This window comes from Mustela erminea, chromosome 2 (genome assembly GCF_009829155.1).
Source record: "Mustela erminea isolate mMusErm1 chromosome 2, mMusErm1.Pri, whole genome shotgun sequence".
NCBI classification, from domain to species: domain Eukaryota; kingdom Metazoa; phylum Chordata; class Mammalia; order Carnivora; family Mustelidae; genus Mustela; species Mustela erminea.
Window position 1 is genome coordinate 497,766 of NC_045615.1, and position 25,177 is coordinate 522,942.

Genomic DNA, 25,177 nt, shown 5'->3' on the forward strand with positions numbered 1-25,177 from the left:
TTAACAGCTATAGGTTTAGCCACAGAAGAACCACTCAGCTTCTAAAAACCAGGCAAACAATTTAAATTGGCAATATGGCAGCAGTATAACATTGAGGACACATTCCCCACTTAACGGAGAAAACTCAGGAAGGACCACATGGAGGAACAGAGGACAAAAGTTTCATGGTTTGCTGGGAATGTCAAAGAAAATCATATAACAGATGAGATGAGGTTTGTCAGTCACCCTACTGGTTTCAAGGGCATGCTGTGGTCATTGCTGTTCCCGTGGAATAAGTCACTCCTTGCAGAATGCACCAGCTCAAGTTTAATCAGCCTCACAATAGCCTAGGAAAAAGCGTCACTATGTTCTCCCATAAAAATTGGGCACCTGAAGCCACAAAGCTTAGAGGAAGAACTATGGGTTACACAGGTAAGAAGAGAACCAAGAAATTGTACCCATAGGGAGGGGAGAAAAGGAGATACCAAGGGGAAAGAGAAATGAAGTCTATTGAGCAGCCCATGGTGATCTGGTGATCAGAAAAGGAGGTGGTCACCTTGGTCACTGAAGTCCAAGGCTGATGTATCCGCATGTGACAAGGTTCAGAGACCACCTTCTCCTACTACTCTTCACTGCCAGCCTCCTCATCGCTGTCCTCGCCCAGAGGAAATTCCCTTGTGGGCTTCTGAGTTGCACATATCCAAGTCTCCATGGCACAGTCCTGGCTCAGAATTGCCTGAATCAAGACACAGGAGGAGAAATTACTGCACATCTTTTATCAATCTCCCTGTTCCCTTCCCTCACTAGCTCATCCAAGTCTAGTGTTGCTCAGGAAATATTCAAGAAACAAGCATATTACTTTTCTTCTGCTTCATTTACAAGCACAAGGCCACCCAAGGCACCTCAGTGTAGCCACCCTGTTCAAGACAAATATCTGTCATGTTTTTGATTGAAATCTAATAGTGATAGTACAAGCTACAGTAGGGAGCCAGCTGAAACCAGTACTATCCCCTATCTAACCTCCCTGTCTTCTTTCATCCCTGTGACCAGTCCCTACATCCATCATTGAGCCACCTAAACCTTTAGGGTCCTCATGCTGCAATAAAATAAAGTACCTTATTAACTAAAATCAAAAGTTATGGCTCTCTTCCCTGTGGCTTTGTACTTTAAATCATGACCTGGTAAGAACAATGGCAGATATGAATGAAAGATCCCACTGGAATTTTGACCACCTTAAGGAGATAATGTGTTAATTCACGTTTTGCTGGTAACTGAAGTATAAGATGCCTTTGATGGACCCTGGTCCCAACTCTTTATAGCATTCTCAGTTTTGTTCTTTACTTAGGGCCCTTCTTAACCACCCAGTATAAGAGCGGAAGTGGTTAGTAAACAAGGGAAAATAAGGAAGAGCACAAACGAAAAATAAAGGTGAAAATGGGATCAGACGAGATCGGGCGCGTTCAGGGTGGTATGGCCATAGACAAGCAGAGAAAGACAACTATCATATGATCTCCCCGATATGAGGAAGTGGTGATGCAACATGGGGGCTTAAGTGGAGAGGAGAAGAATAAATGAAACAGATGGGATTGGGAGGGAGACAAACCATAAGTGACTCTTAATCTCACAAAACAAACTGAGGGTTGCTGGGGGGAGGGGGTTTGGGAGAAGGGGGTGGGATTATGGACATTGGGGAGGGTATGTGCTTTGGTGAGTGCTGTGAAGTGTGTAAACCTGGTGGTTCACAGACCTGTACCCCTGGGGATAAAAATATATGTTTATAAAAAATAAAAAATTAAAAAAAAATGGGATCAGAAAATATGACAAAGCAAAAAAGACTTCCAAAGATGGAGGAAACAGCATACGATGAAAAACAATGAGAGAAAGGGAGATCAAAAACAAACAGAAGGTTATTATTCATTTCTCAGAGTCCACAATGAATCTTGGAACACTGCATCAAAAACTAAAGATGTATTTTATGGTGACTAACATAACAGAATAAAAATTTTTTTAAAAATTATTATTCTTTTAGCAACAGTCAGAGTCTCTTACAAGATTTTCCTCCTTGGCTGGGGGGCTTCTCAGGTAGTAGCAGAGAGGAGCATAGATGATGTTGATGACCCCAATAATGACCATAAGCCATGGGAAGCCAATGGCATGCACAATGGCACCCCCAGTGGATGGGCCTGTGAGGAATAAAGCAAATTCACAAGTGTTTATTGGCCCCTGATCACACAGAAAACACTAGGCAAGGAGCAATGGGTGACCCTGAGGATGTCCCAAAGTCAAATATCTCCAGAACCCTAGGATAATCAGCCCTCTGGCTTTACCCTCATCTGGTAAACAGTAGATAAGAGAAAATGGGAAACCAAGTCCTGTGTGCTCCCCTCTCTCCTGCCAACATACCTATGGCAAATCCCATACAGAAAGCCACATCAGCTATGGCATAGACACTCCCATACACCGAGGTGTGACGCAGGTCCACCAAGTGTCCCATGATGGGCATCACAGAGGAATCAACCATGCCTGTGGCCAAAGGAAACAGGACACTGTCAGCTCCACCCACAGTACCCTCCCTTTTTTGTGGCACCATTCTTTCTTTTTTTTTTAATTTATTTTTTATTTTCAGCATAACAGTATTCATTATTTTTGCACCACACCCAGTGCTCCATGCAATCCGTGCCCTCTATAAAACCCACCACCTGGTACCCCGACCTCCCACACCCCGCCCCTTCAAAACCCTCAGATTGTTTTTCAGAGTCCATAGTCTCTCATGGTTCACCTCCCCTTCCAATTTCCCCCAACTCCCTTCTCCTCTCTAACTCCCCATGTCCTCCATGCTTTTTGTTATGCTCCACAAATAACTGAAACCATAGGATAATTGACTCTCTCTGCTTGACTTATTTCACTCAGCATAATCTCTTCCAGTCCTGTCCATGTTGCTACAAAAGTTGGGTATTCATCCTTTCTGATGGAGGCATAATACTCCATAGTGTATATGGACCACAACTTCCTTATCCATTCGTCCCCTTCTCCTCCCTTTAGTCTATTCCATTTGCCTGCTCTCCTCCCTCTCAGCACTAACACTGATCCCTGGTAGGAATTTGGAGCCCACAACTTTGCTAGCCACCCTCCTGCTCCTTCTCCCTTTCCATATACCTCCTCTGATCTGGCCCAAAGCTAAAATTCAGGGGACTTTGGCTCCTTTGAGAGTACTCTTACCTATGGAAAAGCCAAGCCCTGCATTGGGGCCAATGAGACCAAAAATACTGTGAGCCAGAGGAACCTGCAGCAGGGAAGGAGGAAGGATTTATCAGGAGTTCAAGCAGTCACCACAAAACAAAGGGTTTTCACATGATATGCATTTATTAGCCATATGCTATGTATCACATATGTTAGTTGTCTGGATTATCACTTCTCTTTATGAAGAAGAATCTTTACCTTTATTTTAAAGATATGAAAGCTAGATTGGTATCATTTGGGTTAAATGCCCTATCCAAAGTTAAAAAGATAGTAAGTGGCAAGATTAAGTCTAAATCTCAGATTTTATTCCATTTTACATAATAATGGCTCTCTTCTATTGCAAGAATCCTTCCTCAGCTTGCTTTCACCACCCTCCCAGACATACACTTCTGTCCTCACTCTTCACTGAATGGAGTTTCCTCTCTTTTCTATTAGCAACATTCAAAGGTATTAATTAAATCCTAATTTGGTAGCTACTGGGGCAAGAAGAGAAAGGAAACATACCAAAAACTAGTTACCCATAGTCTAGAGGGGCGGGTGGCATGTTTTGGGGTGTTGCATCAGTAAACTTATGAAACTCATTCTTTTGCCTTCCCATCCTCCACTGAAAGACTTCCTTTCCTCTTTCACTGCTTCCTTAGGTCTCTCACTGAACACTTATCTCCTGAACCTGCTACCCCAACATATTTACCTCTCAGAGGTTTAACATACCCTCCAAATGTTAGTGGCTAATAACAACTTTAGGGATTATCCCTCAAAAGGTAATTATAGTTTATCAATAGCTTGCATTAAGATTTACTGTGGGCCCACTGTGGTGTAATTTATATGGACAGTCCTAAGAGAGGCTAACATATCCCTTTCTACACTGATGAAGAAACTAAACAAAAAGAGGTGACATATCTAGCTCAAAATCACACAAGCAGGAAGTAGCAAAGCTGGGAATTATGTGGAACACATGCTCCTGATCAAGACCTCCAGGCCTTCTTGAACACTGTACTCAGTGCTTTACAGCTCTAGGAAGCAAGTGTATGTATGATCCCTATTATGAGGAGGAGAAAACGAAGGCTTAGAGAGCTCGAAGGGGCTCTTGAAAATAGGAAAGCTCTCTTTTTTTTTTTTCTTTTTCTACCAAACATTCTGGCACTAGAGACCGCAACTCATGTGATTGTCCCCCTGGTGGCTTATGAGGTCTTGTTAGGTTGAGATAAGTAAATTAAATCATAAAATGAACCACTTTAATGGCTCCAGACAGAAATAGGTATCAACATGAATTGTTTCTTGTGTCCATACATAGGGACTCAGACCTCCGGCTACAGCTGCTCCACTGCCCTTTTTCCCTCCTCTCCACCTCCTTTAATGGGATGCCTGGTGGCATTTCTCCCAGAGCTAAATTCTTACCCATGCATAAACAGACTTTCCAACAGTCATTGACAAGTTAACTCTCTGTTCATTTCAAAGGAAAATTGTCTTTAAATTTCTGGGGGTCTCTCTCTCTCTCTCTCTCCTAGACTTCATCATACTTACACAAAGCAAGCTGGTGCCTACTACAATCATCCCAATCAGGGAGCACAGCCACCTGGAAGAAAAGAGCCATCACAAACTATGCTAAAGGGAGAAATCCCTTCCACCTGTCATCTTATCTCCACTACACCAGCCAGTCCTACACTCCTAATTCCATCAACCCCTTAGGATGTGATAAAATGAAGACATCTCTACATGATCCATTTGTAACCAGGTGAACCCTTTCCCTGACCTCCCCCTTGCCTGGTTCCATATCTTTTTCCATAGTAGAAGCAGAGGAGGTTCAATGGGACATATTCTTTCTTCCACTAGCAGAGGAATCAGTTTACTCAGAAGATATTTGCCCCTTGAAAGTAACCCTCAAACTTAATTCATGCTCTTTCCCAATTCAGACTACCTTTCACTTACTCGTATTTTATCTGGTCTTCAAAGCCCATCACAAAATACACAAAAAATACCAAACTTCTTTCCTTTTCTGATTTCCTATAGCAGGGCTTTTTAAGCTTGTCTTAAAAATCTATATGCTGAGCTTCAAAGATAAAATTGAAGCTGTTCTCACTGTGGTAGAACAAAATCCAGACTTACTTTTTAGCCTCAAACCCTTTCCATTTGGTGTTCTCTGAGGTACCTCTTTAGAACTCTCTAGGGCTCCAGGGAACACAGTTTCACAACACTGCCCCCAAAGTAATGAGCTTTTTCATAGCTGTTCTCTGTGGGGTTATTTTAGCTCTTAAGCTAGACAGCAAACATCTGCTAAGTAAAGGTTATCCATCATATATTCACAACCAACTCAGGGCCATCCTTTATCCATATCCCCTTCACCACCTATCTACTCCTATCCTCTCTGTAGGCGGCTTTTACCCATGCATGCTTGTCCTAAACTTCCAACCTTAGAGAAGCTGTTCATTATCCTAGGTTCAGGGACAACCTCAATAATCTCTCCCATCTTACATTCCTATTATACTCTCCACATATTTCCAGGTTACATACCGACCCATCTTGTTGGCCAATACACCAAAGAGGTTGGTGCCAATGAGGTAGGACACACTGGCAGGCAAGAAAGCAAGACCTGTAGAAAGACACAATTCTAAGATGAGGATAAGCCCAATTTACTACAAAATACTATATTTACAAGATAGTGAAGTTTCTCTGTTACCTGCAAGGATTACAAACTACTTTGTTTTGTGTGTTGGAGATCCCTGTGCCAACCCAGAACAGTTGACATGAGGCTCTCTACTTCCACTTTCCTCAAGAGCCAGGCTTTGTTTAGCTTTAATACAATGTCCTTCCAGCTCCCCCACATAGACTTCCTAAAGAATAGCTTTAATGAGAAATTCATATGTAAAAATCCTTCTGATTATCAACATAGGAATATCATCAGCCTTGGAAAAAGAAATACATATTACCTGGGAAGTGAAATTCCTGCCTTGCTATTCACCTTTCTTTCAATTGCTCTAGTGGTGATCTTGGAAAAGTTACTAAGTATTTCAGAGCTTTACCATCCACATCTGGCAAAAACAAAGCTATGATTCTATCATAACAATTTACACTGAGGAGCAAATTGGATAGCATATTTAAAAGTATTTTGTAAACTGAAGCACTGGTCACATTTCTTTCTCCAATGGTAGAGTCATGTGCTCTAGAGCATGGTCTTTGAAGTTATACAGTTCTGAGTTGAAACTGTGGCTTGGCTACTTCATATCTCTGAGACTTTGAGCACTTTACCCTCCCTGAGTCTTATTCATTCATTCATTCATTCATTCATTCATTCATTCAGTACTTTTAATGAGCTTTTACTATGTGTCTGGTGTTCTAAGATTAGAATATGATGGGATAAATAAGATGGTGTAAATAAGCTAGAAAAAATCTTAGTTTTTAGGGCATTTACATTTCTAGGGAGGGAGCCAGACAATAAACAAGTAAACAAATAAAAGAAAAGATAATTTTGAAAAATAATAAGTTGTATGAAAAACATTTAATATGGCATGGAAGTGTGACTAGGAATAGAGTTAACTTCAGTTTGGGGGCTGGTAAGACCTTTTTGAGGAGATGACATTTAAACTGAGATCTGAATGACCTAAACAGAGTATTTCAAGCAGAACAAACAAGTAACAAATAAAAACATCTCATGCAAATACAAAGATGTTGAAGAAACTATTTGTCTCTTTTAGGAATAGAAAGGAGGTCTATGTGGCTGAAGCACAATGAGCAAAGGAAAGAGTAATAGAAAATGTAGACTTAGAATTTGGAATTTATTCCAAGCACAATGGGAAACGTTGGAAGGGAATGACATATTTTAATTTACATTTTCTCAAGTCTTTTGGTTGTGGTTAGAAGAATGGGTTCACAGAACAAGAGTAAAAGCCAGAAAACTATTTGCAGAACCCAGGAGGAAAGTGACAATGTTTCAGCTTGGATGTCATGATGGAAAGAAGTGACCAAAATATTATTATGGTTGTAGAGTCAGTGGAACTTTCTGTTGAGTTGGGTGTGGCCATAGTTGGAGTGAGAGAAAGAGAGAAATCAAAAATCATTCATTTTGTCTTACTTAGTTGGGTAACTGGAGATGGAGGAAGAGCCTGGGGAAACAAGGTTTGAATGCATATTAGATATACAACTGGAGATGCAAGGCACTGGTGTACAAGATTAGATTTCCAAGGACAGAGCCTAAGCACAGATATAAATATTCATTTATTCACTTATTCAAGTTCAAAACAATCATTTATCCGTGGTTCTTAAGACCATAGGAAAGACTGGGATAACCTCTAAAACATTAGATAGAGAAGAATAGAGATCCAAGGTCTGAGCTTTCAGGGACTCTTACATTTAAAAGTTAGTAGAGAATCGCACTACTGGGTATTTACCCCAAAGATACAGATGTAGTGAAAAGAAGGGCCATATGTACCCCAATGTTCATTACAGCAAAAGCCACAGTCACCAAACTGTGGGAAGAACCAAGATGCCCTTCAATGGACGAATGGATAAGGAAGATGTGATCCATATACACTATGGAGTATTATGCCTCTATCAGAAAGGATGAATACCCAACTTTTGTAGCAACATGGATGGGACTGGAAGAGATTATTATTATTATTATGACTTAAGGGATAAGTCAAGCAGAGAGAGTTAATTATCATATAGTTTCACTTATTTGTGGAGCATAAGAAATAACAGGGAGGACATGGGGAGATGGAGTGGAGAAAGGAGTTGGGGGAAATTGGAGGGGGAGATGAACCATGAGAGACTATGGACTCTGAAAAACAATCTGAGGGTGGGGGATGGGAAGGTGGGGGAGCCTGGTGGTGGGTATTATGGAGGGCACATATTGCATGGAGCCCTGGGTATGGTGCATAAACAATGAATTCTGTTACACTGAAAAGAAATCAAAAAAAAAAAAAAGTTAGCAGAGAAGAGATAACAAGTGTGATAAGAAGAAGCCAATGAAATAGTTTAGAGGGGATGGAATGAAAAAGGAGGAGGAAGAAGAAGAGAAGGAGGAAGAGAAGAAAAAGAAGATGAAGATGAAGAAGTCAGAGAAGAATGTGGAGAGGGAGGGGGAGGAGGAGGGCAACAACAAAAGAAATAAGTGGTGGAGGAGGAGGGGGAAGAGGAGGAGGGAGAATAAAAGGAGGAGAAGTATTGGTGGTGGTGGTGGTGGTGGTAGTAGTAGTAGTTTGGCCCCTGAAGGAGTTAGGATGCTTCAACCACAAAAAGAAGGTGGTGAATATGCATACAAATGCAGGAAAATTAGTATACTTAGTGATGGGAACATGTGAGTTCACATCTCATTGCTTCTGATTTCTCAATGACTAGGAGCTAAGAATGACGAGAGGATGAGGGTGTGGAAGAGGTTTGAATGGATAAGTATAAAACAGTCATTTCAGAAAGTGGGAAGGAAGACATAACTGGGGACCTAGAGAAAGATTGTTGGGCAATGTGAAAACCTACTTTATTTCTTTAGCCATAAATGTAAGGTGAGACTAACAGCCTTGCTGTGTGTTTTCCCACAGCCCCAGTGTGCCACTCATGCATAGACAAGGAGTAGGCAAGCAGATTAACTTAACCAGAATCAATGCTGTGTCAGCTGACAATCCCAGAGGGAAAGCAGGGCAAAGGAACTAATACTTGAATTACATCATGATGGAATTCAAGCTGAATAAATAAAAATTGAGGACATGAGAAGTGATAGAAAATAGAAAATGACTTGAGGCCAATGGATTGGTGATCCCCATGTGGCCAAAATTTGTTGATATGGGATATTAGAATACCTGAGTAGGGAATATGTGAATTGATAATTGGACTGAATTATCTGAAATTAAATTTCAGAGATGATAAAATTAATGTCAAGGTCAAAAAGGTTTGATTGGTTAAGGTGGAAAGGAGAAAAAGATCATTGCAAAAGATTATTGTAAGAAAGTAGATTAAAGAATAGGCCAAGATGTTGGTAGAATTATCCACCTGGATATTGAAGCCATCAAGAATTGTGAAGGTGGGGTCCCTGGGAGGCTCAGTGGGTTAAGCCTCTGCCTTCTGCTTGGGTCAAGATCCTAGGGTCCTGGGATCGAGCCCTGCATCGGGCTCTCTGCTCAGAGGAGAGCCTGCTTCCTCTCTCTCTCTCTCTGCCTGCCTCTCTACCTACTTGTGATCTCTGTCTGTCAAATAAATAAATAAAATCTTAAAAAAAAAAAAAAGAAACAAAAGCGAAAATAAACTTTTGGGACTTCATCAAAATCAAAAGCTTCTGCACAGCAAAGGAAACAGTCAAAAAAACAAAGAGGCAACCCACGGAATGGGAGAAGATATTTGCAAATGACAGTACAGACAAAAGGTTGATATCCAGGATCTATAATGAACTCCTCAAACTCAACTCAACACACACAAAACAGACAATCATATCAAAAAATGGGCAGAAGAGATGAACAGACACTTCTCCAATCAAGACATACAAATGGCTATCAGACACATGAAAAAATGTTCATCATCACTAGCCCTCAGGGAGATTCAAATTAAAACCACATTGAGATATCACCTTACACCAGTTAGAATGGCCAAAATTAACAAGACAGGAAATAACATGTGTTGGAGGGGATGTGGAGAAAGGGGAACCCTCTTCCACTGTTGGTGAGAATGCAAGTTGGTGTAGCCTCTTTGGAGAACAGTGTGGAGATTCCTCAAGAAATTAAAAATAGAGCTTCCCTATGATCCTGCGATTGCACTCCTGGGTATTTACCCCAAAGATACAGATGTAGTGAAAAGAAGGGCCATCTGTATCCCAGTGTTTATAGCAGCAATGGCCACGGTTGCCAAACTATGGAAAGAACCAAGATGCCCTTCAACAGACGAATGGATAAGGAAGATGTGGTCCATATACACTATGGAGTATTATGCCTCCATCAGAAAGGATGGATACCCAACTTTTGTACAAAACATGGATGGGACTGGAAGAGATTATGCTGAGTGAAATAAGTCAAGCAGAGAGAGTCAATTATCATATGGTTTCACTTATTTGTGGAGCATAACAAATAGCATGAAGGACAAGGGGAGTTAGAGAGGAGAAGGGACTTGGGGGAAATTGGAAGGGGAGGTGAATCGTGAGAGACTATGGACTCTGAAAAACAATCTGAGGGGTTTGAAATGGCAGGGGTTGGGAGGTTGGGGTACCAGGTGGTGGGTATTATAGAGGGCACGGATTGCATGGAGCACTGGGTGTGGTGCAAAAATAATGAATACTGTTATGCTGAAAATAAATAAATTTAAAAAAAAAGAATTGTGAAAGATGGGAGCCTGGGTGGCTCAGTCGTTAAGCATCTCCCTTAGGGTCCTGAGATCAAGCCCCTCATTGGGGGTCCTTGCTCAGTGGGAAGCCTGCTTCTCCCTCTCCCACTCCCCCTACTTATTTTCCCTCTCTCACTCTGTATCTTTGTGTCAAATAAACAAATGAAATCTTAAAAAAAAAAAAAAAGAATGATGAAAGGAATAAAGGAAAAAAGAATATGAGCCAGGTGTTGACAATTTTAATGAAAGAAAAGGAATACCTAAGGGGTCAATAGGTGATTGCAGTGAAGAGAGGTGGAGGGGGGTATAATATAATGACATGACCTTCAAGGGAGTTGGGGTATTTGAAGGAGAATAAAGAAGGAATAATTCTGGAGTGCCTGAGTGGCTGTCAGTTAAGTGTCTGTCTTTGGCTTAAGTCATGATCCCAGCATCCTTGGATCGAGCCCCTAGTCAGGGTCCCTTGCTCAGAGGGGAGTCTGCTTCCCCCTCTCCCTCTGCCCCTCCTCCTGTTCCTGCTCTCTCTTTCTCTCTCTCTCAAGTAAACAAATAAAATCTTAAAAAGGAAGAAGAAGAAGAAATGATTCAGAAGTAACAAAGGTGAGTGAAGTCTAGAGGAACATGCATTTCCATCAAGACAGCTGGGAAACAGTGCTTTCAGGAAACATTCAGCTCTCAGGGCAAGAAGATGATGGAAATGTTTAGAGAAGAGTTTGAAGACATGGGACACTCGTCAATGACAGGAGGTTCTACAGGCTTCAGGAATTTTTGGAGGGGGAGATAGGAAATTGGATCAGATTAAGAAATTTATGAAATATGGGGACAATAATAATTCCTACCAGATAGGCTGCTTGTGAGCCTTGAATGAGATACTGTGTGCCAACCATTTTGTACAATGTCTGGAACAGAATAAGTGCCCTCTGTGCATCAGCCTTAACTGTTATTGTCCTAACCGGGTAGTAACAGGGTCATGACTTGAACCCAGGCCTTCACCTTCCAACTTCATATGTTTCCACTATCCACACCAGAGCATGACAGCACAGATGTCTCTGGCATAAGTTACTGCACAAAATGAGCAGTGAGAGTTTTTCAGGTCTCACCAGCCTCTCTATGCCTTTCTGCACGTACAGGAAACAGCAGTGCCTAATCGAAACTGTCATGATGATTACAATTAAACCTAAAGTCAACAATTCACCAATTACTGGTTGATAGCTTGTTTGATTTTAATATTCTCTTTCATGGGGTGGAAGTGAAGCATATCTTAGTGTATTTGTCTATTTGCACAGGGCTACAATGTTTCCAACCATATCCATTTGTTTATCCTTAATTGCTTTTAAAAATTTAGAACCATAACTATTCCACTGTTTACCGGAGATCTGGAGATAGGCACCTCTAGGAAGCTTAATATTCTCCTAGATATATCTTCTTACTGTTGTTTTAAATGATATGGAATTTCCTAAATGAAATTTCCTCAACCAATGTGACTTGCTCTTTAAGACTGGGTATAGCTTGCATTTTCAGTAGCATTTTTTGTAAAATATATTCCAAACTATATGTTTATAGACAAACATATATTTTTTCACAGCATATCTTCCAAGGAGCAGGGAATTACACATAGCTGTGACTGTCAAAATAATTTCAACAAAAACAATGATGAAAATAGTTATTTTTATTTACACAGTATATCTATCCTGTATTCCAACCAATTATGCTAATCCCTTTACCTATTTATTTTTAAGGATTTTATTTATTTGTGAGAGAAGGAGAGAGAGGTCGGGGAGGCGAAAAGGGAGAGGCACAAAGAGACTCCATGCTGAACACAGAGCCCCACACAGGGCATGATTTCAAGACCTTGACATCATGGCGGGAGCTGAAATCAAGAGCTGGTTGCTCAACTAACTGAGCCACCAGGTGCCCCTGTGTTAATCCCTTTAGAATACATAGATGTATTTAATCCTGAAAACAACTCTGAAAGCGTCTCCATTTCCTCAAATGAAAAAAGGTGGTGTTTGAAGAGGTTAAATAACTCATCCAAGGTCACAACTAATAAGTGGTCAGGAGTCAAACCCAGGTCAGCCTGTTTTCTCCCCACAGAGAGAGTACTGGGCACAAAATGGGTCATTTAGGGAGTACTCAGTCACAGAAGACCAATCACTCTCAAAAGTGCTGTCTCCTCCAAACAACTTTGACAGGTTGTCTGCGTTTAGTGCAATATTTTTCAGTGTGATCCCTGATACTGTATCAGCATCACCAGGAAACTTAAGAAAATGCAAATTTGATGCTATAAAATTTCTGGGTGGGGCCCACACTCAGAGTTTTAACAAACTCTCCAGGTGTTGTGAGAGCTTTTGAAGCCAGACTTAGAGATGCAGATAGCATTGAGGAAAGCTGTAAAGGAGTGTGGGAGGCAAAGCTCTCTCAGTATTCTGATTTTCTCTCCTGAGAGCTTTCAACTGCAGCCTCACCTGCATAAGGGGCTGTATAGAATCAGCCCAGTGAGTTTCACTGCGTTTTACTAGCCTCTCAATGCCTTTCTGTGTGTAGAGGAAATAGTGTTGCCTACTAGGAATTGTTATGATAATTATAATTAAACTCAAAGTCAACAATTCACCAGTTACTGAAGGCTGGTTTGCTTTTAATATTCTCTCCTATGTGGTGAAGAAGAGCTGGGGAGAAGCTGCTCTGAGCTGTGTTTGCCCACCTGCACCAGGAGCCTGAGCTATCATAGCCGTGGGGCAGAGCACCAACTAACTCAATTAATTGTCATGGTCCTAGGCATTTGCAGCCCAGAAAAATCCAATTTGAAGAGTGCAGCTTAGAGCCCTGCTTAGAATAGTCCCCTACAAAAATCAGATTTAGTGCTTTTCGTTGCATGCTGAGCTATATCAGGTCCTTATCAACTTCCCCTCTGGCCCCGTAAGATTCTTCCCCACAGGGACTGAATGACACATAGCCTTCTCTATTCCCTGTCCTCGGGCTTCCTGGGAAGGGCCAGAACCTCCTCTCTAAACTCAGATGAATCACAGGGACATTTCCCCATGAAGAAGAGGAAGATATTCCAGCTGGAAGCCTCCATAAACACCTTGTTAGAGGTAAAAGGACAGCAAAAGCTAATATAGGGGAAGGGGAGTTGAAGAGAGAAAAGTGTGGACGTATTAATATTCTGCAGGTGCAGAGCATTTCCACATATTATGCCATTTATTTCTCAAATGACCCTTTGAACTAGACAGTATTCCAATGCCCATTTCAGAAATGAGAGTTGGTGCCCAGAAAATTGATGTGGTTTGCACAAGTTTACATAGCCAATCAATGGAACTGAAATGAAAACACAGATTTTTGACTAAAAATCATTGATCATTCTACCACATAGCTAGGTATGTTGTCACTCAATAGCCCCTCTCGATCCCTCCCAACTTGCCTTTCTTGGGCTGCTTCTTGGAGGTGCTGCCTGCCCACTCAGATTTGATTTACAGATATGGACAGAGAAGATAACTCTGCAAAGGAAGCACATTGTGCCTCTGTGACTCTGAAGACCTGGGCCTGATAGTGCATCTCAATTACCTGAAAAAAGGCGCATGGCACACACCTACCTCTGCCTAAGCCCAAGTTGAGGAACAAGGTCACTTACCTAACTGCCACTCGGGTGAGCACATGGTCTGCATCATCCAGATGGGCAGTGTGGGCTCCATCATGGCCACTCCCATGTTAGCAAAGCAGAGGGAGCCTGGAGAGACAGTTCTGTAAACACCAGGGCTACCCAGAAGCCCAGACCCTCCCATTGCAAAGAGAGGCATTTTCAGCTTACCTGCAGCTACCAGGATATAAGGGTCTTTGAGAAGTGTAAGGAGAGGAGTCCCCCTGGCACTCTGAGAACATGGACAACAAAAAACTTCCATTTTTACAGTGTACATCTCTCCTATTGTCATAAAATCTGAGAATATGCAGACAGGACCTTAGAAATCATCTATGTCAGCTCCTTTAATGAAGAGACCAGACACCCAAATCAGAGGAGATAATGTGACTTCCCCAATGTCACAGAGTCAGCTGGCAGTATACCTCCTGTGTGCAAGGCAAACACAGTGGTAGTCACAAAGAGTAAGACAACATGTTCCAGACCAATTCTTGCTTTCAAATGATCATCAACTAGATGAAAGTGGATTGTCAGCAAGGCCAGCAATGGGCAATGGGTGTCTGGACTCCTGGTCTTGGGCCTCACCACGAGATCTTGCTGGTGTTAATGTTTGCCAACAGGTAGAGTACTGAATCCCAAAGGTGAGCCCAGAGGTGATAACTTAGAAAGATCTTCAAGCATTCTGGAGGCTTCATCCTGACCATTTTGAGCCACATTGGCAAGTCAAGCTGAAGGTGTTTGAAAATACAGATTAAAATGCAAGCCTAAATGCTCAGTTCTAATTTCCCCTTTTTCTCAGAAAATCTTTATTCCAATTAAACTCAAATCACTCCACTTTCCTCCCATGCATTCCAGCAGGTTATTTTTCCTAAACTATGTTCAGGGTTTTTTGTTTTGTTTTGTTTTTTGTTTTGTTTTGTTTTTGCCTAAACTACCTTCTTTCTCTATTCAGGTCCAGCTCCTACCCATTCTCAAAGTCAGTCTTAAATGGCTCCTTCTTTTCCACTGTATTTCCTGACTCAGTAGCTGAAACTTCTCCTTCTAACAAACTTCCTGAGCACTGTGCCCAAATCTGTGGTGCTAACTACATTCTATCTGATAATAATTTAATAGTTTTGATATAATAACCCTCCCTGCATACTTAACAGGGGTACAATAAAATATTCAGAGATACTAAAACTAAATATATAATTCAAAATAAAGAGACAGATCTAAATCACAAAATAAACATAAAGAAGTCTAATAAGGCCTTTAGCCTAACAATTTCACTTATAGGAATTTATTCTATAGATTACTTCCAATTTTATAAAAATGCATATGCACAAGGTTATTAATTGTAGCATTCTTTATAAAATACTGGCAATTACCTAAATGTTCAAACATAGGGGATTAAATAAAATATGGCATACATACAGTGGTATTTCCTACAGGCAGAAAAATAATAATTAAATTTTTGAATATGTAAAATATTATCATCTAAGTCAAAACCATACAAAAAGATATTAAAGAAAAATAATTTCTCCTCTTACAACACTTTTGGTACCATATGTGAGGGCTTTCCCACCAAACAATTCTTCAGTTCTCTAAAGGTACTGGCTGGGTGTCTTATAACATAATTCAGTTCTGCACTGACTTCTTAGGGTTAGCACAGACCCCACAGGTAAAGGGCTCAGTCCCACAAGACTGATCCCAATTGAAAATAGTGGGTTCCTAGGTTACTCACACTTTTGTCTGTCTTGGCTATAAAATCAAGGTTTTTAATTCAAACTTCCCCATACTTTCTGTACTTCCTTATCTTTCATTCTTTGTGGTTTGATATGGATTTCCCAGAGACATCTGTGGCTTGGAGTCAGATAAATACCAACTCTGATATTTAACCATGATATAATGATAATCTATAAAGATGCTCTTTGGGGAGAGATTATCTAAACAGCTTCTAAGATCTTTTCTAGCTCTGAGGTATTGTAACTATGAACATACAAGTCCCAATGTCATTGTCTTTTGGTTCTGAGTATATATATAAATTAAATAAATTTATATTTAAATTATAATTAAATTTATATTTAAATAAAATAAATATTTTAAATATATTTAAAATATAATATATATATAATTTTTATATATATATATAAATTTTGTTATATTTCCTTGATCCCTCATAAGGCCCTTCCTCCATCTTTGTCCAATATCAGACCAGACTGCCCCCACCACCATCTCCAATGCTACCCTAAATATGATGCTACACTAAATATGACACTATCCAAGTATAGTTCTCACTTTCTTCGACTCCACTCCTCTTCATCTTTCTTCTTTTGTTTTGACAGGGATTATCTAGAGGGGGTCTTTGTAAATATTCATTCTCTATATCCTTTAGCAATGGAGCTTAGAGTCAACTTACCTCAGGAGAGAATTTGGAAGGCTGTAGGATACACAGCTGGAGTGCTAAGAAAGAAAGTGGGAGAGAAAGAAACAGTTTATTTTGTCCACTGATTAGTTGAAGGCTTTAATAACAGCCACATTGATATCACTCTATCATATACAGATCTAACTCCCTGAGTTTCTTCCTTGTTTCCTAAAATAGGGCAGTCCTTGATCTTTAAAGCATGTCAAAACCGACATCAGAGCATAGTGCATTCCCAATCTGACTTAAGCTATCATCTGTCTGGTGACCTCTTATAGTGACTTACCTCCATCCAGTAGTGCCAGGAAGGCCAATATGAGGAAGGGTGAAGACTGCCCAACAAACGAATACATCACACTTCCAAAAGGAGCTCCCACTGGAAAGGCAAAGCAGGCACAGATTTCAGAAGGAACAAATTCCCAGTTGGTGTGACTTGTCCACATTTACTCAATGTAAGGTTCTGGGGACTCAGAAATAAAGAAAACCATGCTCTCAGGAGCTCACTTTCTACTAGAGAAAATGCATGTGATGGGGGTGGGGAAGGGGAACCCAAATAATTAGAACATGGTGAAGGGTAGAGTTCAACAGTAAAGGTTCAATCTACATGGTGCTGTGCAAACATGATTCATTGAGTTCAGGTGAACACAGGGCTTTGTCAAGTGGGTAATATAGGTTGGGAAGAAGCATAAGTGAAGAGCATTGAGGTATCATAAAAGAGAGTGTGGTTGCAGTATAGAGGTTCCTCAGAAAGCTGAAAACACAGCTACCCTACAACCCAGCAACTGTACTACTAGGTATGTATCCAAGGATACAAACATAGTGATTCAAAGGAGCACATGCACCTCAATGTTTATAGCAGCAATCTCCACAAAAGCCAAAATATGGAAAGAGCCCAAATGTCCAACAGATGCATGGATAAAGAAAATGTAGTATATATGATGGAATAATAGGCATTATAAAATGAAAACTTACCATTTGCAATGACATGGATGGAACTAGAGGGTATTATGCTAAGTGAAATAAGTCAGCCAAAGAAAAACAAATACCACATGATTTCACTCATATGTGGAATTTAAGTAACAAAACAAATAAACATGGAGGAAGGGAAGGAAAAAATAAATTAAGAGGAAAACAGAGAGGGAGGCAAATCATTAAAGACTCTTAGCTATAGAGAACAAACTGAGGATTGCTGTAGGGGAGGTGGGGTAAGTGGGTGAAGGGTATTAAGGAAGGCACTAGACATAATGAGCACCGGGTGCTACATGCAACTGATGAATCACTGAATTCTACCTCTGAAACTAATAATACACTATATGTCAATTAAATTGAATTTAAATTAAAAAAATTTAAAAGAGTGTGGTTGGATAACAAATAGAAGAATATCAATATTCAGTGTGCAGTCACTAGAATATGAGTTTTTGGGAGAGGAAAAGTAGAGGTGGGGAATGTCAAGGCCGAATAATCAAGGGCCCTATATATCCAGATAAAGCATCTACTTGGTCTTGTGGACAGTGAAGAAACGTGTTTTAGCAGGGGAGAAATACCACCATCTCTGGGCAAAGGAAGTTTCTTCTGGTGGCATCTTTGCGGAAGGAGGGAAGGTACAAGAAATCAGGTAGTAGGCTGGTTCCAACTGAGATGTGATGAGGAACCGACCTTGAGGAAGTGGCTGTAGAGAATATTAATGGGCTTATCCATTTGTGAGTGAGAAGTGATAAAGGAGACCAGGATGTACCAAAGTTTCAGCTTGGATGTTTGGGAAAATGGATGTTAACAGAGAACAGGATTTTTGTTCCCTCTTCTCTCATTGTTTTGGAGGAGGAGGGTGGATATGTACCGGGAAGAGACCTTTGGTGTTTTCTCTTCAACTAGCTTGTGAGCTCCTCTAGGGAAGGAACCATTTTTGAGGCTCCTTACCTAAATTCCCTGTGTCCTAGCATTGACCTTGGCATATAGTAAGTGTTCCATAAAATATGTGACTTGGAATAGTCAATCAATCTATATGAGGAATGAACCTCAAAGAAAATGCATTATGGTTTAGAGTTTGGGGTTTGAGTCCAGAATTTGAGTCTACATCCTGGCTCTGGCATTTTCTATCTATATAAACTCGGATGGCTATTTAACATTTTTTTATTCCTCATTTCTGTAGTGGAGACAATTATTACCTCTTGGCAATGGTGTGAGGATTAAAAGAGATTATGTCTGCAATGTATTTTGCACAAAAATCTCCTCTCGTTTTGAAAGCACTGGTGAGGCAGTGGCTGCTAACATGGGGGATATTTGCTCACTGGAATAGATTAGGTTTCTTCCATTTCCAGGATGTCATGGACTATTAAGCTTCTTAACAGGAAGGGGATTTTGCCTTTCCTGGGGAAAATTTCAGGACTCCAAACATGATTGGATAGAAAAAGAAAGAAAATCCTATCTTCCATGACCCTTAGGAACACTTGCTCATGGAGCATCTTTGAAGAGTATGCAGTATCTTACCCTTTGAACCTAGATCTGAGACCAGGTGCCACTTACCCAGCACTCCCAAAGCCAGACCCCCCAAGGCAATTCCCATGGCACGCCCTCTCTCATAGTCATCAGTATAGACACTTGCCAGCATCCCAAGACCTGAAAGGAGAGGGAGATAAGGAGTTGGCATACAGGAGCCCTCTGTCTGCCTCTCTCACAGAATCCCTGTTCTATACTTAGTTTACAGTTTGAGGGGTCTTATAAAAATTAGCCCATATTATTTTACAAATACTGTCTCTACTGGTCCCCCAAAATTCCCACATTGCTTACTCCTTCTGTTCACAATATCATCAGAAGCACAAAAGTCTCTGGGAAGGGTAATACAGAATACCACTGTCCATTGATACAGCATTTCATTGCATTTTATTATTTCCTAGCACATTTCTCTGAATGAATGGACATGGAGTAAATCAAAGGAAAATCTACAAACACAGAACACTATTCTGTTCAGTGGAGGTGCCCAAGGAAGAGGGAAGTATAGAAGACATGTGGAAGATAGCATGGTCTGGGCTCTCTTATCATTTACTCATGTGTAAAATGGCATAAAATAGCTACTTCATAGGATTATGTTAAATATTGAATTTGATGATACTTTGCAAAGTGATAGTGTTACTAGTAGTATTAGCATTATTTTATTATAAAATGATAAGTGGGGGCCAGAGAAAAGACCATAGAGGGCCATTAAATAAAAGCCTGGTTTACTTCATGGTTTTACATTGGGCTTGCTTTGCCCTGAGCTGTCTGTATCTAAATATTATCAGAGAAAGTTATGTCAGGCTTAGGAATTTATAACACTGATAATAACTCTACAATTACCTTGTCTTTGAATCACAATTTCTGCCCACTAGGATACTTTCCTACCTACTTATAAATCTTATAGGGTCTGAAGGTAGTAGGAGGGGTGTGTGGGTGTGTGTGTGTGTGTGTGTGTGTGTGGTGTCAGCATTACCTGCAACAGATGAAAATGAAGATCCAATGCCTTGAAGTGTTCGGGCCACAAACAGTAGGGTATAGGTACCAGAAAAAGCAAACACTGTGTATAGAGAATAGCAAGAATGTTCCAGTTAGCAAATTGTCTTTGTTCCCTCACCACCAGAAAAATGTGCCCATGATATTATAGATATGAACCACTATGTATATGTTTTAATAAAGGATGATCATTGCTCCCCTGTTCTTGGAGTTGTCTTTATAATCTCCCACACCTTAATCAGGATTGTATTTTAATTGACATAAAGACTAAGAAGCCACAGAAACACAAACCAATTTACCACACAGTGGATGGAAGCCTGGATTTTCACATTTCTGGCCCGAAGCTCAATATCTTGTCCACTGGAATCATGCTGTCCAATAAGTATAATGCCCTTAGACCCTACTTCTCAATCCTTCATATTTAATGCCCAGATTTACCTTTGTCATTGTTGGGCTCCATTGGGTTATCAACAGTGAGGGAATAAAAGCTATGTGTAATTGAAGGACCATAGGCATTGGGTAGAAAATATTATCTTATGATCCAATCAGATATTTCCTCTTATCTTATAGTGGAACCTATTTTAGCCAAATCAAATCAGTGAGTATGTATTAAGTAATATTAGATATACAACTATACAACATCATGTGAAATAAAGAGAACGTCCAGTTCATGTCCTTTAAGAGGTTCCATCTACATGAGACTAGCATACACAAAACTGACTACCAAACAGGAATATGTTATCAAAAATTAAATTACATGGTATTGGAGGTAAGCTTGGTAAATCCAGACACGTCTCACCTCTATTTCAAGACAATGCCCTTGAAAGAAAAAATTCCCCAAAGTATCTGAATCATCAGAATCTGAATCCCTTTACCCTTTCATTACAGATATATTGGGTTATTTGAAGTCTTGTAATCTTCTCCCATTACTTCTTTATGTGATCATACTGTCTCCCAAACGTGTGCGTATTTGGTCTCTCTTTGCTGGGTTTCCAATATCTTCTCCTAGGCCTTCTGATTTCCAGTCTGTTCAAGGTTAGTTATTCCTATTTCCTTTTTTAGAAAGATTTTTTAAAAGATTTTATTTATTTACTTATTTGACAGAGAAAAGCATACAAGTAAGGAGAGTGAAGGGCAGAGGGAGAAGCAGGCTTCTGGAGGAGCAGAGACCCCAAAGACAGACTCCGTCTCAGTACCCTGGGATCATGACTTGAGCTGAAGGCAGATGCTTAACTGACTGAGCCACCCAGGTACCTCTATTCTTATGTCCTTTGAGAATAGAATGGCCAGCTTTTCTCAGTTTGCCAAGGACTTTGTATATTCTGGGAGGCCCCCGAATCCAAGACAAAGTAGAAAGGTTGGTCACCCTACGTAGGAAAACCAAAATAATTTCTTTCTCACTTAACCCCCAACATGGGTTACCACTTCGCTCCTAATTAGATTAAGCATGGGTCTCAGTTAGGGGCCCCTAATGGTGTTAAGGGGCATCAGCAACCTCTTTAGTATTTAAAAAACCCTAAAGAGATGCCCCATAAGATTACCTAAAGACCAAACATTTGCTAGAATTCGGCCAGTTTAGTATAGTAACACTGGTTATGACATGGAAACAATAATTATTTAATTGCAGAGAATCCAGCAAGTCCTTATGCTAAAGAGTTCGCAATAGTCTAGTATTATCCTATTTTGCAGGGTGTTTGTTGTATCTCCCCAACTCCTAGGCTGGAACCATGTCATTCCATTCTTTATCTTTCCCCAGTGACTTCTGCCATCAAGACTTATGTGTGCTACATAGTTTTTTGGACAAAATTATGAGTCTCATTTGAGGAAACAAAGAATCCTATTAGTTTTTAATTTATTATTTGGCATAGCCTGAGATTCTAGAAGCTCAATAAACATTTCTAACTTGAATTCCCTCATTTTCTTTGATATACTAGAATTTTCACAAGTAAGCTCCAGTTCTCAGAACTTTACACATCAAGTTCCTGCTCTTCGCAACCTTCCAGCTTTGACTCTAACAAATTCCTGTTAAGTATTGGTTGAGAAGAGTCGAGCCATATGCTGAAAGGGAAGAAAACTTGAGGAGGAGCAACAGAAAAGGCAGAAAAGTAACTAAAAGTTGATAAGAAAACAGAAAGAAGGAGCTATGTTATTGGGAGCAGAGTCAGCAGAGATATCAGGGAGCCACTAAAGGCTCCAGAGGCTGCCTTCTCCTTCAGTTAACCTCCCACTGCACACCACCCCCCATCATTCCTTCTTATTTTAATTCTCAGGGTAAATTTCCAGACAAAATTTGTTTACTTCCTGTTCTTACCCCATCTCTATTTTATTAGAACATTTATCTGATATTTGATAGACTATTTGTCTTTCTCTTTCATGTTTTTTTAGCTAATTTATTTCTCTAAGCTATGACCTTTAATGTCCTTACCTAAGGCAGTAGACTTTTTGGTATTATCTAGTTGCTGTTGTCCAATTTAGATTCTTTGCTGGTGGTCCTTTACCTTTGTATATCAAAATAATACAACCTCTTCCCAAAGTTGGGATATTTGGACTAACCTCATTCATGGGACTACTGACACACACACACAACAGCATATCTATTAAAACAAACTTTACAATTTTCCCCAATTGAAGGAAGTAAGGTATCTGTTCTTCTATAGCAGAATATACAAATTTCAACTAGACTGATTTGCCACTACTGCTCTAATACCCATATTAAAAATTGCAAAAGATTTAAAGCAGTGTCATAGATCATTTAGTCAGATGCCTAATTAGCTAACTTGACCCTACTCTCTGCATTGTAGTGCATGTGATAAAATCAAAGGTAATCAAGGAAGCAATTTACTTACTAACTGTGGAGAGAAACAAGATAACAAAGCCAGCAAACATGGGGATGTGATATCCAATCCTAAAAGAGAATTATGAAGAAAAAAGATACAGTCCCAGTAGACATCCATATACTTGGACTGGTTTTTTTTTTTTTTTCCCATGTGATTGGGAAGAGAAATGCAGTTATTTGAGTACATGGAAAAACGTGTCTCTGAATGCAAGTGTACAGATAGGACATGATATATTAACTTGTATAAGTAAATGAACAAACATGAAAATTTACCCATAGAACAGGGCCCAAATCCTTTTTTCCAGAAAAGATGACCTAGTTAGAGTATATATCCCTTTGAAATGTTTGGATAATCCCAAACATTGCTAACAAGCCAGTGCTCCAGATTGCAGTAGCCCTGCCTTGGAGCCATGTTTCAAGGCACTGAAACATCAGCAGTATACTTCTGATCAGTGTTTGTTTTTGGTTTTGGTTTTCGTTTTTTTTTTTTGGTGCTCAATAGTCATTACATCACTAAGAAAATTTGAAGCCTATGGCATTTCATCCATATCATGTTATCCTTTGGGTAACCAGTTTTCCAAACAGTTGTTTGCCCTGGAGATGGACAAGTGAGTTTTCCTTCTTTTTTCATTTTAACTACCTTTATGATACCTTAGCCTATCATCCTCTTACTCCTGAGCCAGTGAGTATCATGTAGAGCACTGTACCCATTGAGATACCTGTTGGTGAGAGGTCCCACAAATGGGTTGACCAGAAGTTGCATCAGAGCCTTTGAAGCAAACAGAACCCCAACCCGTATGTTCTCTTCCTCCAGAAACTCTGTGCCTTGCAAGCAGTTGTTTTGTTGTGCTGGGATGGCTCCAGTGACTGGAGGGGGGATGGTGTCAGTATTGTCATCTGTCCATGCTGTGCCATTGGGTGCACTTTCTTCGATAGCCACAGTGTTGTTATCAAAGAAGAAGATGGTGGAGAAGGTAGGAGAAGTAAGGACATGTTGAGAAATTGTGGTGGAACCAAGGTAGAGAGGAGCGTTGATTTCTTTGAATTCTGTGGCATACAGGAAGTTGGGTATAATGGGCACTGAAAACCAAGAAGGACAAACGATGAGAGCCAAGGACACTTTTTAACACTAACTGGTTCAGGGGCATTATTATGACCTTTATACTCATGTTTAAGGAAGCTGTCTAAGTGACATAATTTGAAGCCTACTTAAAGAACTGTACATGCCAAATTATCCTATTAGATTAAGTACCTAAATTCCAACCCACACACAACTGGTCCTCATTACTCCTGAATTCTGTATTGGCCAATCACCTACTTGCTAACCTTTAGTTGTAATCACAAAATCAATACGCATGGAGTTTTCAGAATTTTTCTTGGACACGCAGGCAGAGAGTGGGGAAAATTTCAAGATATCGATGGTTACTTTCACAGCTGAGATGGAAGAATATAGTCTCAGTCTTATTATTTCAGCTCTCATATAAAGATGGCAGAGCATGGAAATAGTAGGAGCAGGGAAGTATAGTGTTAGAAACTCCAGCTCTGGAGTCAGTTGGATATAGCTTGAACCCCAACTGGGTACCTAAGGCAAGTCACATGATACTTCTGAATCTCATTTTCTATTTTGTGTTCTCTAAGCATAAAAAGAAAAATTCTCAAGTCCACTCACTGCTGAATTTTATCAGGGTATATGCTGCCTGCTGGGGCCCAGAGCAAATTAACCCCCAGCATAAAGACCCAAACATACCCACTACAGTAAGCAGCATGTTGTCCAGAAGCAGAGCAACAAATACCACCACAAGTACCAGCTTCTGTGACTCTCTCCCCTCCTTTAGCAATTGCTGAGAAGTGTCCAAAAACACCCTGCGCATGGTGATGGCTGAGCTGGGAGCGTCTTCTCCAGTTTCTTATGAAAGGTCCCGTTACAGCTATGGGTCTTCTGCAGCCTTTATAGAAAAGGGGAGAAATTTTGCCCAGACAAGTGAAACTCACTAATAAAATGAAAAGTGCAAGTAGTTGCAAATACTAGGATGTATTTGAACCATTTCTTTGCCAGTATCTCTGCTTACTTCCTATACATCTCAATAATTCCACCTGATTCTCAGATTGCCTTCTAAGAAAGCACTGCTTACTGGCTTTTTATATCTGGAATTCTACCTGGCACATTAAGCAGATTCTAGCTCTGTTCACTTAGCTCTATGTCTCAAATTCTTATCACTTCAATTGTTTATGCCAATATCTGAAGCCTATTTGTATTATTACTTGTTCAATATTTTCCTCTAAATCCACTCTATTTAAAAACTAAATC

The 25,177-nt window shown here is 40.2% G+C and overlaps 1 protein-coding gene across 1 annotated transcript; it reads right to left on the bottom strand.

Moving 5' to 3' along the window:
* Window positions 1-305: 305 nt before the first annotated feature.
* On the bottom strand, window positions 306-24,740 carry SLC18A1 (solute carrier family 18 member A1). Its single transcript, XM_032332056.1, has 15 exons — window positions 24,617-24,740; window positions 23,589-23,949; window positions 22,880-22,938; window positions 20,014-20,097; window positions 19,071-19,163; window positions 16,834-16,923; window positions 16,545-16,588; window positions 14,321-14,381; window positions 14,144-14,239; window positions 5,731-5,809; window positions 4,744-4,795; window positions 3,199-3,262; window positions 2,383-2,502; window positions 2,029-2,162; window positions 306-715 (listed from the first exon to the last, which is right to left on the bottom strand). Exons 1-15 carry the CDS (start codon window positions 24,738-24,740, stop codon window positions 602-604), a joined length of 1,575 nt encoding a protein of 524 aa, XP_032187947.1. The 3' UTR covers window positions 306-601.
* Window positions 24,741-25,177: the final 437 nt, after the last annotated feature.